Source organism: Halichoeres trimaculatus, unplaced genomic scaffold (assembly GCF_033239565.1).
Source record: "Halichoeres trimaculatus isolate MK-OKI-2021-1 unplaced genomic scaffold, fHalTri1.1 fHalTri1_scaffold_6, whole genome shotgun sequence".
NCBI lineage: Eukaryota > Metazoa > Chordata > Actinopteri > Labriformes > Labridae > Halichoeres > Halichoeres trimaculatus.
Window position 1 is genome coordinate 32,825,917 of NW_027437184.1, and position 20,187 is coordinate 32,846,103.

A 20,187-nucleotide genomic window follows, 5' to 3' on the forward strand; every position below is an offset into this window, starting at 1 on the left:
TGTATTGAAGCCCAGGTATCTGTGTTTAGAAACTGCTCCTGCACACAACCTTGATACTCCAGCTTTATAAATCCCTTAGCATGGGGAGAGCACAGCTGATCAAAACAGAGCTTAAAGCCCTGTTCTTACATCTGCAAACAAACACGAGCAGAGAGGCTCCTCTGTTTGCTGAAATTTGAATTGTGCATATTGCATTGTGTCCAAAACCGGGCGGACAATCAGCTTAGAGAAGATTAAAGGGAGAAAGAGAAATGCTCTCACTCTCAAAGATGGAGCACAGCTTGTCCTGTGGCCGACACGTTTTTTGCTTCGTCACTGCTGCGAGCCTGCTCACCCTCCCCCACCTTTGTCCAACCAGAAAGCAGAACGCCGGAGCTGACAGGCAAACACATACGCCTCCATGCATTTCTCCGGTATTAATGTCAGAGTGGATAACACATGTAATTGCTCGATAACATGAACTGACACAATAGCAATAGTGAACGGAGGCAGCTGCGCGGACCACAATGAAACAGCAGGTTAACAACAAGGATGCTGAGGTGAAAACACGCACTGAAACAGGGCTCCACGCTGTCAGGGGAGAACAGGTGTGAAAAATACCTTCCAGACACTTCTGTAACTGTGTGAATGAAAAAAAGAACTAAAATAGGCGGCATGACATCTAAAGGTAGACAGATTAAAAAGGCGCTGGCTCAGTCTTCATGAATAAGTGTCTGGTTGCCATAGATACAACAACCTCTTTTTCAAAGCAGAGTCTCTCCAAAGCTTTGGGAAACAATTTTCTGTCTTTACTCATCAGATTATTCACTTAATCTGGACGGGGCTTTGTCCTAGAGATGGACAGATTAGACAATCCTGACATGATGCAGAGGTGACCTCTGAAAATGCAGATAAACTGGAGCTCGTATGTCTTTCAGAGTTGAGGTATGAACTGTTTTGAACACACTAAATGAGGCGTACGCAGCGTGAATAAGGAAGAATGGAGGAACCGGAAACAGAGGACAACAGGACGGAGCAGAACAGAATCAGAGAGGAAGTGAAGAACAAACATGGCAAAGACTGAAGTGAGAGTGAAGCAGCCTGACTGAAAGGTCGAGATTAAGGATGATGTGACAAATCATTTAAATAGATGATCCTGCCTCCCCGTCCTCTTTCAGACTATGTTAAAGAGGGGGTATAATACTTTCTTTATTTCTAACATAAATATAACTAAACACTACTGGATGACGTTCATATTAAACCTGCGCAGATTCTCAAACTGATGCTTGTTCCAGTGTTTGACATACACCTGAATCCGTCTTTAAACCGATTAAAATGCTCCGTTCTAAAAATCGCAACAGGATCTTCACAAAACCTCACTGAGCTGAGCTGAAATAATGAGGTCATCACATGAGAATACAATTAGTGAATGACACATTGGAGATACGGGCCTCAAACACCAAGGTCCACCCATGTCTCTGCCCCCAATGCTTCTTTTCCATCAGTGCTCGTTGGGCGCTAGTAACCAGAGCCAGGTTAGAGCCACGTCACTGTGTCACTGCAAACGTCACTTCATCACTGCATTCGTAGCCGTTTGGAGGGCCAGCATTGGCTGTGGACGTCTGAGGCAGCAGGCAGCAACAAAAATGGTGCCAAAAGTGCTTGAAAAAAAGCGACGTGAAGGTTGGCGATATGTCGAATATACACAATATATCGCAGGTTGTTGCACCACCAAGTAGAAAGCGAAACAAAAATGTTGTAAGATGAATATAATTCTCTTTCCAGTTTCACTTCCTTCACTTTCTGCTGGTGCTCCTGCCACAGGAAGCAGCTCACTCCCTGCCCACCCAGAAAACTTTCCAGCTGATTTTTTTTTTTTTTTCCATCAGGAAAAGAGAGATAAAAACTTGGTTGCGCATCTCGTCAGTAGCAGGGTTAGTTATGCAAATTCTAAAAGAGTCCAACTGAGGGGCTCCTTGAACTGTTATATAGCTGTCATTTTATGCATTAAAGGGCTGATTTTATAGTTTATATAGTGATCAAAAGTAGTAATCAGAATGTTGAGATATATATTGTGAATCGGGATGCAGCTCAAAACTATCGAGACACTGGTTTAGGCCATATCGTGCAGCCCTGAGGCAGAGTTTTTTTTTTTAAACTGTTATTTTTGTGATGGTTGTGACATTATTTTTCCTGACTGCTACACAGAGTGTGCTCATCTGTGTGTGTGTGTGTGCCTTTACATGTGTACCTGTGTTTGTGAACACTTAGGGGCAGAAATGTGAAAGCATGAACATGAGGTAGAATTAATCTTTGTGAAACTAGATAAACATAAGGCTATTAAGTGCGTTAAATGAAAAACAAGGTACAGACCTGATGTATAAGAGGTAATGCATTGCTGCTTCAATTTTGCTGCAGTTTTGAGTTTTGAATGAGGAAACGCCAACAAATTCAAAGACAAATCTGTCTGTAGCTTTTCTTTCTGAGAATGGCTGTTTTACATCTCTGAACGTTGGTCTTTGTAGCCCCGCCCCCGCCCCCTGAAGTAGTCGGTGCTTCACTCTGGCCCAGCAAAGATTGGTGCTTATTTAGCAGCAGTTTTTAGAACTGGAGCTAGCACCAGCACCAGTTCTAAAAGAGGTATGTGAGGCCTTGAGAAGGCTGACCAATCAGAATGAAGGGGGTTTGTGGGGCTGGGAGTCTTAAAGAGACAGCAGCTAAAATAAAGCATTTCAGACAGAGGCTTAAATAAGGGTTCTGTAAAACACCAGAGTGAGAAAAGTAAGTTTTTTTTAGCTGAAAATCATTGAAAGGGGGGGATCAAAGGAAATCAATACAAAATAAAGCACAACACACCCTATTTGGTGTTGTCATTAATTATGGAGGTAACACTGAGTGAAAAAAGAAACTTAATAACATTACAGACTCCAAACACTGAGGAAAGGAAACAGGCTCACCCCCTGTTTTAAGGACTGCTGCCTCTGTTTGGCCCTGTGGTGGCTGTCAGCCTGAGCTGCTTGGTTCAACACAATTTCAGATCACAATAGGACTGCATTAATCAGACTGGGTTGAATATGAATTTACAGCAGTAGGTTACAAATATTTTTCAATGTGAGAAAGGGAACTTTCTCACTTCTGGTGGCATTTTCTCAGATGAATGAGAACTGAGCTCCACATTAAGTTCAATATTTTTGCTCAACTCTGTGCCCACTGTCTCTGGATAAATGGGCACAGATGCACAAAAAATAAACTATTAAAAGGCATCCCCTATAAATGATCTCTTTCCCTTTTTTTCTTTTTTAGAAGGCTGGAAAAATGTGTATATTATTGCTCCAATAAGCCAGCCTGCCTCTGGTGGCCATTAAAGTAACTGCTGCATGTTTTGGTATTTCTGGGTTGGCCTCTTTTTTTTGACCCCAGAGGTTTCTGTTTGGCAGGAAGTGCAGAGATTAAAAGGTATTTTGTTCTCTTTTTTCCAGCATTTTGCTTAAGTGCCCCGAAGCCTCATCTTCATGATTGTCTCCTGAGGACATTAAAACTTTCTCTCCCTTGATGTCCCATGTCTTCTCTATTTGTTGAGACACATTAAGTGTAGACTTCTTGGGGATGTTACTGTTAGATGCAGGGTGATTAAACTCAAGATCCGACCATCACAGGCACAAAAAAAGAGTGTGGGAAGGTAGACATAAAGCATATCCCCAAAAAGCTTTTGGCCGTACTTACACCCTTAACTCATTTAGCCACCTGGTATAATAGAATCTGAGTCATGGAAAATCTTTCAAACGAATTCAATTAGGCTTTTTATAGTTCCATTTGGTGCAGACAACATTACGCTGAGGGAGATAAACACCATATATCTGAGACAGAAGGAGCATTTATGGTTTTTACACAGCTGGGTCAAAATGATCGTCATGACGATGCAAAGTGAGCCGAGAGCTACAGCCCACTTCCTCAGAACAAGACTGACAGAGCTGTGATCCACTTTTGTAACGCAGGATGTAGATAATAAATTATACAGTGAGTGACGCAGAGGAAGAACTGCAAACTCAGCCACAGTAGACATATGAAAGACAGTTCATAAATTGTGCAACGCCTGCCTATGTCTGGTCACAAAGACAAAGAAGAGGAGCCAGCAGCCACAGTCCTCCTGATCCACATGACAAATCAACGGTTAATGTTTCTTGAAGAAGAGACGGGGATGGAAAGCAAAGTAGAGCCTCATTGATTGGTGGATGTTTTGATGTCAACATCAGCTTCCAATCGATAAAATCAATGAATATTTGCAGGCTGTTTTGATGCATATGATGTAAAATATACAAGATGTTTGTGTATGCTAATCAAGCGGCAACCTCTGGTCTAAGAATGAGACAATGCTGAAGTGCTAAAATCTGTTTCTCGAGTGTTCGCTTGAGGCTGGCTCTGGAAGTAACGGAAGTCACAAACACACCAAGCCAAAAAAAACAGTTTTCAAAGCAGAAATTAACCTATTTACAGCCTGGTTCAAAGAACGTCTCCTGTCTGAGTCGCTAACGTTACTACTTGCACCCACTGTACGGGGGTGAATTTTTTTCTAACGCGGCCATTCAGAGGATATTAAGATTGCGAGCTCCCCCAATAAGAGGCACAGCTGAGGGTCATGTGACCGACAAGTGCCCTATGGCTGTAGGCGAAGCCCTTGCCACTACCAATATGGCCGCTATAGCCGATGTGCTTCATTTACCATTTTAGAAACAGACGGGTGACGTCGGGGAGATTACGTCCATGTTTTATACGGTCTATGATAGGGCTGAACAATTAATCCATTTTAAACCTACATCGCAATGTAATAGAATGCAATATTCAAATAGCAAAGGCTGCAATTTGAAAAAAAGAAATAAGTTTCATGTACACAGATCTGGAAGGAATATAGTAACTTGTATTTGGCCACCCTTAAAACCAGCAAAAGTTAAAATGCTGTTTTTTCTGGCAAAAAAAAAACCCCATGTGAGCTACAAAGATCCATCCAGTAGAATGATAGACGCTGGCAGAGCCATACCCCTTAATCACTTTGTTTTGTACGGATTGTTACTCTTAATGACATCTGGAAGACAGTACATTTTTCCAGTGTTCCTTTTTCTCTTTCATTTAAGAAATGCAAAAAAGACTTGTTAAAATATTAACAGTATCTTTTGGTCTGAAAAAATTGCAATGAGATTATTTTCAAAAATTGTTCAGCCCTAGTCTATGATGCTGACCTTTCGTCAGGGGGAGGTAAACAACTTTGGATGTTTGGTTGTTCACATTCAACACAACCAGCAAGTTACCTTCAATGAATTATCATCTTTTTGGTCGCACACAGTCCTGAAGAGACACTCATGGTCACCAGACGATGAATTGACTGCTCTTCTTGTGCAGCCACGAGGTCGACGTTTGTGGTGAAACATCTCAACAACCACTGCTGTTGGTTGTGAATGCGTTGTTCACACTTAGGCTGCGCAATTAATCACTCTTCCATTCTTAGCAGGGGGTGAGAATCTGCAGCAGCAGGGTAAGTGTCTAAATTTATTGAGAGGAAGAAAATATATTTTAGATACATGAGAAAAGATCTCAATCAACAAGGTTAATTTGATTCAAGAAACTGGAAACTCAGTGCATTTTTCCATGTACTGTTCAAACCTGTAACACGTTTATTTCAATTTGACCCTCTGTAACACTCTCTGCTAACCTGTGCTCACTGAGTGGCTAAAGCCCCGTTTACACAACAATGTTTCACCCTTAAACACATAAGACGCAGTGAAAAAGAAATCTGTTTTGACTGAAACACAGAGGGGCTGAAAACGCTGTAGTAAGCATGCCAAGCCTGTAGGTGGTGCTATAACTGTCTTGTCCAGAAGCAGCTTTTGGTAGATCTCCACTGAATTAGAGTTGGGCCGATCATTTGGTGTGTTGGTGAATGCTAAGAGCAGAAGTGGAGCAACAGATGTTCATTTTGTGCATCAGATACAGTCAGCAGATACAGCAGATTGAGCAGCACAAGCACAACACGATGGTCCATCACGATCGTAACAATGGAACTGTTGTACGAAAAAAAAAAAATCACTCTGGAGGCTGTTTTCAGGTGTTTGTCTTTAGGTCGGCTTCAACAATATTTCCGTGTAAAAGAGAGGCAGAAACGCAACAATACTTTTGCATTTCATCCTCAAACCATTGTCGTGAATGGACCAAGTAGTAGATTAAGTAGTTTCTTCTACGATATGTCAATATGTATTAACTTAGTATTATTACTGTGAGCATGTTTGGAGGCTGATTTTAGCCCTCTTCACAAACGCTGCTTTGACTCCACAGCTAAGTTTAGTTGTAAAGATAAAGCTTATGTCCTTGGTGTCCGTTCAAACATTCTCACTCTGTGTGTGTAGGTATGTGTCAATTTATTAGGGCTGTACCTATGTGTCAGATAAACACTGGTTTGGGTTGACCGCTTCATTGTTGACAGACATCAGCCCATCAGCAATGAATGTGCCACGTACTGATGTCAGGAGCTGCTGTTTATCTGTCGTGTCCTGTCAGTTTCATGCTGGAAGGCTTAGGTAAACTCAACCCCTGATTCAGAGGAGGGTTTTTTATTTGACAGAGTCTGAAGTCACCTGTTGGACGAACTCATTTGTTTTATGGTCAAAAGGGATAAAAATGTCTGAGGGAGATTTGCCCTATGCAGGTTGTGAGATGTTTCAAAAGGGGGAGGCTACTGGCTGTAAATTTAACATGAATAATATGGTATGAAATACAAGATAATTATCAACTCCCTGCTAATTTGTCATTTCAAACACCAGCCGTTATTTTCACATTCAGCAAGTTTTTGTTCTGTTAACTAAATTCTGTCCCAGTTGTTCTACACCAGCATACACAATGATCAATAAACAAATAGTTTTTTATAAGTATCACAACTGTAGCTCTTATTACAATAATAAAGAAATAATAAAAAATAATAATAATAATAATAATAATAATTATTATTATTATTATTATTATTATTATTATTATTATTATTATTATTATTATTATCATCATTAATAATAATAATAATATTATTATTATTTCTTTATATATATATATATATATATATATATATATATATATATATATATATATATATATATATATATATATATATATATATATATATACATACATATATATATATATATACATATATATGTATATATATATATAATTTATTTTTTTATTTTTTGCATATTTATTTATTTATTAAATAATTTCAACCAGGTTCATAGATTCCAGATATTGTTTGGTGGACCAGTTTTACTGTGTGCAGGCAGTAAACAAAGTGACTCAAAGCTAGTCACGAAAAGATCCAGACACTGGGCTGAAGGGTCAGGGGTTAACCTGTGAGCCTTCAGCTAATTTTGGCCCTGAGACATAACTCATTGACTGCCTCATGTTGCTCTTCACCTCTCTGTCTGAAAATGCGAGCTGAAGAAACACCTGTTCAGCATCAGTCATTAGCCCATGACCCCTGTACAGAGCAGCAGCATTAGCAGCTCAATGCAGATCCTCCACTGCAGTGAGACACTTCAGCGCTCCATGGATGGAACAGTGAGAGCACAATGTGCTCGCTCCCAGCAGCACACACACTTACACACACACACACTTTACACGTCTCACTCCTCCCCGTCAATCATCACACCAGCAGCTCACAGATGATTGATGAGAGTGATGAAGTCTCTTTTCATCATCACATGCACGAGAAAGCACCAGAGGCGATTGAATTGTTTGCAGGTAGAGTCAGCAAAGCTTACTTACTGATAACCACAGCGCTCACGTGTGTCGACCAACACCCCCTTTCCCCCCCTCCCCCACTGACCTGTCGGCAGGCGCACACGAGCAGACGAGCTCTGAAGGAGAAAGCCTGTGCACACACCCCTCAGAAACAAACAGCTGAAATAAAGCACTTACAAAGCAGTTGAGCATAGAGCAGGACACCCTTCCTGCGAGGCTCATGTCGAGGAGAGGCAGGGCCGTGCCTGGATGACACGTAGCCTACAGAGCAGCAGCACGACCGGAGCACGAGGAGCCGGCATAACCATTCTTCTCCCAGCTGGAGCCTCTCCTCCCCTCGTCCACTCCGAAACCCCTCTGCCTGACGCACCTCTTCCCCCTCCCACCCTCTGGGATGGTCCCCCTTCTCAAGAGGTGCTGTGGGACAACACGCTGGGCCCAACTCTCATTCAGGAACCGATCCCACTTTCCCCCACCACTCCCAAAGTACGAAGAGAGCACGCTGGAGTCTGCAGACAGCCCCTGTTGCACGGCTGAAAGAGGGAGGATAGTCCAGCAAGGTAGCAACCAGAGCAGGGGTCCACGAAATCACTTCAAACTGAGGAGAAAGTGATGAATTGACTGCAGATGAGCCTCCAAACTGTGACGAATGGATGAGAGGAAACTGCCAGAAGAGAGAGCAGGAGAGAAAGGAAGAGAGGCAGCACAGCCTGATGCTAAGCTCCACCCTCTGCATGCGCATCCACCTCCCTCCCTCACATTCACGTGCTCACATCTCTCCCTCTGTCTTTCTCTCATCCTTCACTCCTCCCCCACTCCCTCCTTGTTCACCCTTCACCGACATCGCCTCATAAATATGCTTCTCCCCCAGCAACGACGCGCTGAAGCCAGTAACAGGAGGATGCTCCGGTTGCTGTACGTGCAATATCTGATATCAACCGCAGAGGCTCTTTCTCTGGGCTCAGACGAACGCAGAACAAGTCCAGGAGCAAGCTCTGCAGCACACAGAGAGATATGGAGGAGACACCTGGTTCATTATCAGAAAGCAAAGCGGCAGCACGGACAGAAAGCGAGAGGGAAATGTGTGGCAGAGGACAGAGGAGGGAGGAGCAGGGAGTCTATGCAGGGATCCTCAGTGACACAGCATTCTGCAGGATCCTCCATCTCTACATGTCTCAGAGCCAAACACAGGGGCAGGAAATCTTTGCAGTGAAGGTCACAGGCTGTATATGATGGACACGGTGTCCCCGTTACTACAGGGGAACACACACACACACACACACACACACAGAGCCCCTCCCTCCACCCTCTTATGTCCTCCTCCCTGGCAGAGTCGTGACAGCCATGCGCCTTCAGCTGTATGACCCGCGTTATGTAATACATATAACATAGTACACACAGCATAGGCTGCATGCACACTGCAGTACTATCAGTGGGATTAAGTGTGCTGTCGAGGTGAATTGGGTTGTGTAATAAAGCCTCTTTCTACAGGATAGATCATCAGGAGGAAGGATTTTTATGATGGATGACAAAAATAAACCTTTATTTAAGTATTTAAATTAATAACACTAGAGTGTTTTGATAAGGAGAAGATGCAAAGCAAAACCTACCAGACAAAAAGCAGATGAAATACAGAAGCAAAAAACAAGATTTGAAGAAATCTGGAGTTATTTTCTTTGAATTTATGGATCCATACTTCAACAACCTGTCAATCAACTGCTGCTATCTTACACAGCAGGGAGGACATGGGCTCATTATTTACACATCAAAGTTTGTTTCTGCTGAGATAAAATGACCACAAGAACAAAAACAGACCATCTCCTCAGACCAATTATCTCATATAGATGAGTCTCAGGGATCACAAATCAAAAAAAGATACAGTTATATAACAGCCAGACATTGTTATTTAACCACATGGCTTCAACATATGTTCTCTGCACATGCATCAGCTGCCGCCCTGACCGCAGTATGTCCTGTCAGTACTCGCCCAGTTAACGTGCAGAGTAACATCATTAGGAACTGCAAATTTGAAGATGTTTTCTTTCATTCATTTATTCATTAAAGTGGACATATCATGCTTGTTTCTCCTTTTCACTATGCCAGACTAGGATGCCTGTAAAGCATTTCTGCCCTCAGTACAAGTCATTTAGTTCCTTCATTGCCCCACAAGAGCATTCTCAATATCCTCAGTTTAGGCCATTCTGAAGATCTCATTGAAACGCTCAGTTTGGAGAATGACCTCCAGTAACCTCGCAACGTCACAGCCCTTTGTGCTCTGATTGGTCAGTTCTATCAGAGGGGCGGAGGGGGTAGAGCCAGGGGGCGGTTTTTGCTGCATGGCAGTATTTACAAAATCACCACATTGAATGGAGCAGACCGAGCGAGTTTGCTGTTTGCCAAAACTTCACCGTAATGCATTGATAGCACTAATAAAATGGCAGAGTGTAGGATACGTCCTTTTGTATTGGACCCCGAGTCAGACCCGGACGGTTCTGCAGCTCAGGAGGAAGAAAATCCACCTGGACACAGATCATCTCAGGACGCTTCAGTGTGGTGAGTCAAACCGGTACTGTAACATGTATAGTTTATACGTGGAAATATAGGCAGACTTCACCAATAAACTATTTCTTTAACAGGGCTCAATCCTGCTCCTTCACTTTTCTCTGTCTGTTTTATCCATCATTCTGAAAGTGTAGTCCAAAGATCGCCTCTACCGTCAGTTTGTCATTATGTTATCACTCAGTCAAGTCAGCCAGAGCTAGTAGGGAGCTTTATTTATACTCTGCTCTTGGTGGGTGTATCTCGGTGGTGGTTGTGTGACTAACTGACTTCACAGAGGAGGAGCTGCTTTATCAGATTACTCCATTAAAAAGAAAGGATCCTTGTGTCGTCATGATGGTCGAAATCTCGAAGCCAAATGGCAATGGCCTATTTTCAGAGGCATCAAATCTCGTTCTAGGATATCAGAAAAAATACAATATCTCATTTTTTGAAAATTCAGGGGGTGAAAGGTCTTGTTTTCAAATTTATTATATTATATGTAAGTAATAAATCAGGGATCAGCATGATATGTCCCCTTTAAGACCCAAATAAGACAATGTGAGTGGATCTGAAGGTTTAGACTTTGTCATTGATAACGGGGAGGATGAGCCGTGTGCTGCAGGAGGCATGCTGCATTCACTCCAGTGCAGCATGCTCTCGTCTCATCAGCTTAATGGACTCATGCATCCACTGCCATAAAGTGCACTTCTATAAATTGAGCAGGACTTCACCCAGAATCATTTTCATGTCACATGGTAAACTTGTGACCTGTGGTTAGATTCATTTCCCCTCAGCAGAATGGAGAAGTGAAATCAAGTCTTCTGCATTGCAGCAGAACCTGAACATACCAGCCTCACAGAGACGTCTTTACTGGGACGTTCATTGTGCACCACCTTGGTTTTCATAGCAGGTAGAGGGCGAGAGAACAAACGCTTTCAAGGCTCCACTAGCTTATCTGTCCCGGGACAGGAAATCTCTCAACACCTCAGTCAGTAGTGTTGATTTCTTTGGCGGGAGCCCAAAGATTAAAACTTTTCATATCCCGAACAAGTGCAGCCTCATCAAGTCTATAAGCCTGCGGGTTTCCCCTTAGAGAGAGGCACGCAAGTTCATCAAAGACTTTCTAAAAGGAAAAAGAAGAAGGGAGGGTTCACTTATCAATAAACTTTGAAACGAGAAGATTTAAAGCTTTCAACATATTTTTATATGGTTGAAAAAATGCACAGTTTAATGAACGGTTCAGTCTTTCCCAGTGCTGCTCCATGAGTTATATTTTGTGGGGTTCAGAGTCCAAACCCCCTGCTTCACATTCCCCCTCTCTGCCTGTCCAGCTCAGCCTGGACTGTCCATAAAGTGAGCATCAGATTTGGCCCCGTTGTGTCTCAGGTTTTATTTTAGGAAAGGAGGGCAGCGAGTCACTGACACAGAGTGTCAGCCTACATGTTGACACACAGATTCAGAAGTGGGATATGAATAAGATATGAGGAATTAGGGCAGGTTCGATATGTGAGACATAAATGCTGTACTAACCCCGGGGAACACTGCAGAGTCTGTATGAACCCACTCAGAGACAGAAATCAAAAAAATGTGGCTAAAATTTTCAATATAAGTTTAAGAAAGCTCCACACTTAATTGCTCAAAAGATTTTTAACCAAGAAAATAAAAATTAAGTTTCCATTTTGAAAGCTTCAGATCTACAGAAACAGATTCTGATTTACTTTGGCTGTTTTTATGTATGCCTGACTCACAACCAAGAACATTTTGATCCTGAAATAATTCAGCCAAATATCAGTTATATGAAGAGATAATCCAGATTATAACAAACTGCCACTGACATCTATAGATTTCAATTCAATTACAGCTGTTTACTGCGTCTACAGAAGTAAAAAAAATTTTAGCGTGGAGTGGAGCTTGTCAATTAATATCAAGCTCGTAAGCTACTGTGGGTGAGAGCGGCGTGCTCTTTGGATGAGAGATCAGCATGGATGTGAGGAGAAGATGTGAGATGATAGAGGCACAGCGAGACGCTGCAAGTCAGAAAAGTTCAGGCAGCTCATGCTCCAACTGAGGATGTGTCGTCATAGTTTAGAAAGAAAGAGCGGCGCAATCGGGAGAAAAGATGATGGAGATCATGTAGAGGATCAAAGGATAGGGTGCCCAAAACAAGCCCAATCTAAAAGAAGTATGTTCTCTCTGTTTTTTGGATCAAAAACAGGAAAAGAGACATGAAAGAGGAGAGTCCACTCGAGTTTTAGTGTTTGCATAGTCATAGAAAAACCAATTGTCTTTAAAGATAGATCAAGATGCTCTGAAAATGACTGGCAGCCAAGGTGCAAACATGTGACGTCATAGCAAAGAAAATGCAGGTAGGAGGTATAGGAGATTATTTAGTATTTTGAATGAAGCGGAAAAAACAATAAGCTTTTGGTTTGATAATGAATAACCAGAAAGTGGAATTGTGAATCCGAAAGCATAATGTCTAAAAGTAATAAAGGCAAGCTCTAACCCCAGAGAGTATTTCTGACATGCACTCAATTTATTGCTCAAAATTTCCAAAGTGAGCTTAAGATTGTTTCTTTTTCAGAAGTTTGTGTGAAAACAGCAGATAAAATCCACTCCAAGCTGAGCCCGTGATGACCAGTCGCAGCTTCAAAGTCTAACTCGACGACAGCACAAGTTTTCTGCTCCTCTACGTTCACGACTGATCTACTGAAAATGTTATCAGGTACCACCCAATGAGATAGCAAACAACTGTTGTTACAGTACTGCACACAGCTTTGTCTGCCATCTTGAGCACTGTTTCCACCAAGCAGTTCAGTTGGTGAAAGTTTACGGGGTTTCCACTGGAGGTGTCCCAGTCCGATATTGATATCCGATATTGATATCGGCTATTGGTCCGATATCAGCAGAAAAACAAATATCGGTATCGTTTCGGAATGCATCTAAAACTCCGATATAAGCAGTTTCTGTTACCCATTGGTTAATAATAAATGGGTCAGTTTTTCCTCATCCCTACTGTTGCTGACTACTGTTCTTTGTTTGAATAATATCACTTAATCAAGCCTTTTCTAACATGATAGACATACTACAAAATAAGTCATAAAGGTATGCATGATATAGTATCGGATTAAAATCGGTATCGGCCAATACTCAATGCTGCAGTATTGGTATTGTATCGGAAGTGAAAATGTAATATCGGGACATCCCTAGTTTCCACTGATTAATCCAAGGACAGATCCCCAAATAACCAAGACGTACTGTCCCACTTTTTGGGACCCTTCTGTAGGGGTGCCAGACTGAACTGATCTGATCCTGGAAGGTGGAGCTACAACACTGCAGACTGTTGATTGGTCGAAAGAGTCGTCACTTACCATGCCACAACGGCAGCCTTCTCTGAAACAAAGCTTGATTGTTCTTGGTACAAAAGAATCACATGCCAATCACAAAGAGGACGAATTGCCGGATGTCTTCCATCATTCCTCTTTGTTTACTGTGCCACGTTTATTGTCTTTGTTGGATTTACTAGCGAGGTACACTGTGTTGCGCTGCTACAGCATCACACAACTATTTAAATAATGCAGCTATCGGCATCTGGCTTACACCCTGCCTACCACAAGGGGGCACAGTTGGGTGTGGAAAGGCTATCAGGGTCAGGCAAACCTGATCCAAACCGGACTGCTTGGTGGAAACAGGGCTTTTGATATGCTGTTAACGGTACAGCGTGACCTTCACTGCAAGATACCCCCCCCTCACAAACACATACAGACACACACACAAACGCACACACACACACATTTTAACTTCAGGAAGGAACACGCCAGGTTAACAGCTTTGAAAAACTTCACAGGCCTAATTTCCTGAATTGTTCAAGACATTTTCTGAAAATCCCACAAGATGAAGTACCAGAGCTGAGTTAAACAGTGTTAAGAGTCACAGTCCAACAAAGGTGGAATTATTAACAACAACCTGCCATGAACTCTGCAGGTTTATTTCTCCTGTAAGCATCCAGTGCTTTCTGAAAAAAGGAGAAACCCTGTGCAAAGAGTGACCTAATCCTGTGTAAGCAGGTGACATCTAATAGGGCGGTAACACCCAAGCTGCACGATGCCTACACAAACTTTACCTCATAGTCCTGTCAGCCCTACAAGGTAGCATTACAGTGCATTGTGGGGAGGGAGAGCAGGGGTAAAACAACTCCACTGTCCCCTTTTCCATGCTTCTATTATCCTGTTTCTAATGCTGCAGCATGAGTGGACAACAGATGAACTCAATACTTCCTGTTTTGTTGCAGGGGGGAAAAAAGAGGCTGTGGGCTGAGAAGCAATTAAGAGCTGCTTCACAAGACAGAATTAAAAGGATCATGTTACCTGTGGAACAAGCTGCTGGAACAAACGCTTGGCAATCCCACCTAAAGAAGATAACTCTTATATCAACAGCAACCGAGAGCAGATGGAAATATCGTTTGCTGACCAGCACAGAGTCTTTAAAGTGACCCAGAAATGCAGTTTGATGCAGCAAGAACACAGCACATGCAGAATTATGTTGCATGATGTCTCTTCATGTCCTCTGTTCTGAGTAATATTCACCAGATGATTTGATTTTCTAATCTCTCTATTTAATCTCTCATTATGGAACTTCAAACCTGTTGCAGCAGCAAACTAAATTACCTCTGGGTGTGTTCTGTACATCTGAAAACACATGCAATTAGGCCTGTCATGATAATAAATAAATCAATAAACTGAACGATAAATAAAAACGTCCTCGGTAAGTTTGACAGCCTCTATAAACTGACACGTACATGCATGTTTTCCTCCTCTCTTTCCACCAAAGACGCTGAATGAGAAGATGGCTCACTACGTCTATCTTTCCTAACATCGAGGTGCATAGGTTCTATAGCGGATTTAGCGGATTTATAGCGGAGTGAGCATCTGTCAAAAATGTGATCTTTGGGGTGAAGACGGGGCTGCTCGCGCGTTCACATGGAGAGAGCTGAAGCGAGCGTCCTGAGGGGTAAGGAGGAAACACACGCTAATATGAGTGATGGCACGAAAGATACAGTTCTTAAGCCGCCTGCCACAGTCACAGTGTGGGAATATTTTGTTTTTTATCAGAATGAACAAAGTGTGAGCTCATGAACACCAACGAGCTGATATGTCGCATTTGTTTGAAAATAGTGGCGACGAAGAAGAAGAAGGGGAGGTGCAGCGGAGCCTTGTTCTTTGACAATCTGCTCTTACTGAGGCTTTTGGTCGGCAAAGTAAATAGAAATAAAAGCGCCAAATGGGGGCGCTCAAAGACAGCTACATTGCCAAAGAAATGCAGCCCTTCAATACGGTTGAAAGCCAGAAATGTTCAAAATTTTTGACAGACAGTCCGGATTGACTGGGAAAAAGTACATGTTACAAACAATTCAGGAACTGTATAAACTCCCTTTTATGTAGGCTATAGTTTTTATTGTTGTTGGTTTTTTTGGAGTTTCGTTTTTTCTTTAGAGACAGGGTCTATGTTTTATTGTTTTTGAATAGTACTAATTATTTTCATTGACATGTATTTTTTTCTAAAAGAGGGTCCATTTCATTTTCATTGTATTTTTTTCTCTTTCTTGTTTGTTAAATTTATTATATTTTTTGTTTAATTTATTTTATTTAAAAGATCCTGACCTTTTAATTAAAGTTAAATACTCTTAAGAAATTAAAGTTTCTTTCTTTTGATACAGTGTACTCACTTTATTATCCCATTTATCATAATTACATCAATGAAAAAATGGATAAAAAATCAAATAATATTGACAATAATATCATTTATCGACAATAATATTTTGGAAAATTATCGTCATTTGTTATCATGACAGGCCTACATGCAATCCAACGCACGTTTGATTGAACACACCTGAAGTAGAGACCAGTGAAAATGTCTGAAATCACCCTTTAACACAGGACTACCCCAGGACGATCTGGGGTCTGCACTCTCATTTAACCTGCCTCGCTGGACACATTATTTGTTTGTCAGCCCCGCCATCAATTAAGCCCACAGCTCGAGTGTGTGTGTCCCATAAAAAGGCTGCGAGCTGGGCAGTCAGCCAGGCTGGCATTCTGTGGAGGCAGTTGACCAGAACCTCGGGACACACATCCTCCTGTTACACTTCCTATTTCTGTCCCATAAAAGCTGCACACACTAGCTTCAAGAGGAATTTGTTGCTCTTCTGGTCACTGCTTCCCCTCTCTGGCTGACCAGGCTGAGGAACATTCACTGTACGCTGAACAGGGAAGAAGAGGAACACCCAGTGCCCAGGGTCCTCCTAAAAAACAGCTATGTATATCTCTGCTATCACAACACAGGATAGCCTTAATGTGCTGTGATAACACTGAAACAAATCACACATTCACCCTCAAACTGAGCTCCAGCTTTAAACTTTGGACTAATTGTCTAAAAAAAGTACATGCAGCATGTCTCCCTTGAGTTGTAAGCAGAGCTGTGACCTACAAATGTCTTGCATCATGCCCATTTTATTTGTTCTGCCTCACTATAATTACAACCCTGGAGCCATGACTGCAGCAGCATACTCCACAAACCACTATTTGTCTCACATACAGTAAAATCAGAGACTGACGTAGCAGCACGGAGCCCCACAACTACCCCTCTGTGATTTTACAATGATTACTTTGAGGAACATTGCACATAATAAAAAAAGGCCTCAATTTTGCCCAAAGCGTTATAGCCAATTGCATCCACTAGAGGGCAGATGAATGGACAGAGTCCAGGTCAGCACGTTCTGTACCAGAGCATCAGGGGGGCGTCTCAACCACTGCACAACAGCAACACATTTCATGTTCCAGGCATCAAGCTGAGGTTTACACTCATTTGACGATCCCTGATGTCACATTCACTGTGTGTGTGTTATATGTGAGGAACAGTTTGTATGCGTAGAAGAGACACGTGGCAGACGAAGCCTCACATCTGTTGTGTGCTACAGAGCACTTTTACTGATGCACCAGCACGTTCCTGAATGAAACAAACTTTGCAATAAAGTCGTAACCCTGCTGAGGAAACTACTACTGGAGAGCAGAGAGATGGTGCCTGAGGAAAATCGACTTTTACTCCAGTTTAGATTCCAGGCTGTGTGAAAAAATCAACTGGAGTAGCTCGTTTTAAGACTCAAAAACATGGACAAATTCATCATGTGACTGGATGCAACTTTCTTTTAAATCACTTTTAATTTAAAGTGGACATATCATGCTTGTTTCTCCTTTTCACTATGCCAGACTAGGATGCCTGTAAAGCATTTCTGCCCTCAGTACAAGTCATTTAGTTCCTTCGTTGCCCCACAATAGCGTTCTCAATATCCTCATTTTAGGCCGTTCTGAAGATCTTGTTGAAACGCTCTGTTTCCAGAATGACCTCCAGTAACCTCGCAACGTCACAGCCCTTTGTGCTCTGATTGGTCAGTTCTATCAGAGGGGCGGAGGGGGTAGAGCCAGGGGGCAGTTTTTGCAGCATGGCAGTATTTACAAAATCACCATATTGGATGGAGCAGACCGAGCGAGTTTGCTGTTTGCCAAAACTTCACCGTAAGGCATTGATAGCACTAATAAAATGGCAGAGTGTAGGATACGTCCTTTTGTATTGGACCCCGAGTCAGAACCGGACGGTTCTGCAGCTCAGGAGGAAGAAAATCCACCTGGACACAGATCATCTCAGGACGCTTCAGTGTGGTGAGTCAAACCGGTACTGTAACAGGTATAGTTTATACGTGGAAATATAGGCAGACTTCACCAATAAACTATCTCTATAACAGGGCTCCATCCTGCTCCTTCACTTTTCTCTGTCTGTTTTATCCATCATGCTGAAAGTGTAGTCTAAAGATCGCCTCTACCGTCAGTTCGTCACTATGTTATTACCGCAGCATTATTGTGGTCCAGGTTCACAGTGCATGTCAGAACAAGCATGCAAATATCACAGTCTCACAAGTATTACGACGTCTGCTAAAACTACAGTGTTTTAACTGCTAATCCACCATGTAAAGCCAAGCTGCTCAGCAGAGCAGAGTCCCTGCATCCAGCACTCAGTCAGTCCGCTCTTGGTGGGTGTATCCCTTGGTGGCGGTTGTGTGACTAACTGACATCACAGAGGAGGAGCTGCTTTATCAGATTACTCCAATAAAAAGAAATGTACCTCGTGTCGTCACGACGGTCAAAATCTTGCAGCCAAATGTCAATGACCTATTTTCAGAGGCATCAAATCTCTTTCTAGGATATCAGAAAAAATACAATATCTCATTTTTTGAAAATTCAGGGGGTGTAAGGTCTTGTTTTCAAATTTATTATATTATATGAAAGTATTATATCAGGGATCAGCATGATATGTCCCCTTTAAACGTCTCTAGTGATAAATTTCAGCAAACTTTTAGCACTATGCTGCAAGGGGAACTTTAATCCACCTCTCAATGGAGCCTGCATGCAAATAAGAGCCAGGACACCCTCACAAAAATATGGGTTCTTTAGTTGTTACAGAAATCACATTATATGCTCTGTTAAAACTGCTGCAAAAACAAACACATGAACAGAAGAAAACTGTCTGAAAAAGAAAATGAACACTTTGACCTAATAAGCAAAATTAAGCATGCAGCTCCAAACCACATGTGTGGTGAGTCAAGAATAAATGCCAGAAGTTTTTGTAGCATGTCGCAACACCCTGAGCGCTGTTTCAGCTTGTGGGAGTGCTGTGCCATTTCCTGTGAGAGTGAAACGGTTCGAACTTGCCATTCTATCCTCAAAAAGCCCGCATGGAGCTCAGAGCGGCACTCAGGAATCTGCAGCTGAGTGTATACAAACATAAAGCATCCCCTCCCCTCCACTCCCCTCTGGTGTGATTGGCTCACCATGCTGCCTGCCGGTGCTGTAGACAGTCGGTCTGGGCGCTCCTCTTCAGATCCCTCCCTCTCCTCCAGTCTACTGGGCTCAGCTGTGCCAGCAATGGTTCCTGCAAAAGTACAAACACACTACCTTCAGCCATAGGGTGTGAGTGTGAGTGAGTGTGATTGTGTGTGGGTGGCTTTTGAGCGTGAGTGATTGCGTAAATGGCTGGTCGCCAAAGACAAGCCTTTCTTGGTTTAAAGAGAAACAGACGAAGAAAAGCTGACCCTTAAATCACTGACGTTTTTAAAAGGTTACACATGGATGTATTTCATTTTTGATCAACTCCATACTTCCTGTTTGAAAGCCTCAAATCCAGCATCTTACAGACGAGTGTTTCTCATTCTGAGTGACGGCTGAAGTGTCTGGTACAAGACGAAGCAGACCATAGAAACGAGATCGAGTGAGTGTAAACATTTGGAGCATGCAGCGCTGCAGACAGGCATGCAGCCACATGTGTGGAGTCTGATCACCTCAGCTGACCCCACCTGATGGGGGAAAATCAGGTTTACAAGAAACATAAACTGAACATTCTTCACGAGATTATCAGAGAACAGATAAGTGCGGAGGAAGGAGACTGCCGATGTGGACAAAGTTTACAACTGGTGTCCACACCCAGTGCACACCAACAGGTGCCTTCACTCAGAAGTTATCGTGATTCTCTACCAACACGAACACAAGAGGGATTAGTTGGTGTCAGAAAAATAATTTAAACACTTACTTTGAAGTGCGAAACACTTGATTCATTCAGCCACCGTGAAGAAAACTGCTCTAAACCTGAGCTGCATTCATTTCCTGTGAATGCTGCTCAGTCAGGAAGCCCAGTGTAAGTTTACTACACAGGGTTTAAACAAACAGGCAGCAAGACAAAACACAGCCTGCGTGTTCCCTTCCTTGTGTTTAGGACGACACATATCTATTATACATTGATTAAAAGGAAACAACTTGAACTAGATTAGAGATCTCCCTGTCCTACTTT

General features: G+C 42.4%; 1 protein-coding gene across 5 annotated transcripts in view; it reads right to left on the minus strand.

The window, feature by feature from the left end:
• The window catches only part of mtmr4 (myotubularin related protein 4), an 83,495-nt gene that overhangs the window by 49,206 nt on the left and 14,102 nt on the right, over positions 1 to 20,187 (minus strand). For 2 of the 5 annotated variants that reach the window (XM_074671928.1, XM_074671930.1), the window contains exon 2: positions 19,175 to 19,275. In XM_074671928.1, coding sequence (XP_074528029.1) covers positions 19,175 to 19,177 — 3 coding nt within the window. In that variant the 5' untranslated portion in view covers positions 19,178 to 19,275. Of the gene's footprint in view, positions 1 to 7,932; positions 8,474 to 19,174; positions 19,276 to 19,929; positions 20,052 to 20,187 lie in introns of those variants that run through there. The other 3 variants (XM_074671929.1, XM_074671927.1, XM_074671931.1) reach the window with 3 other exon arrangements.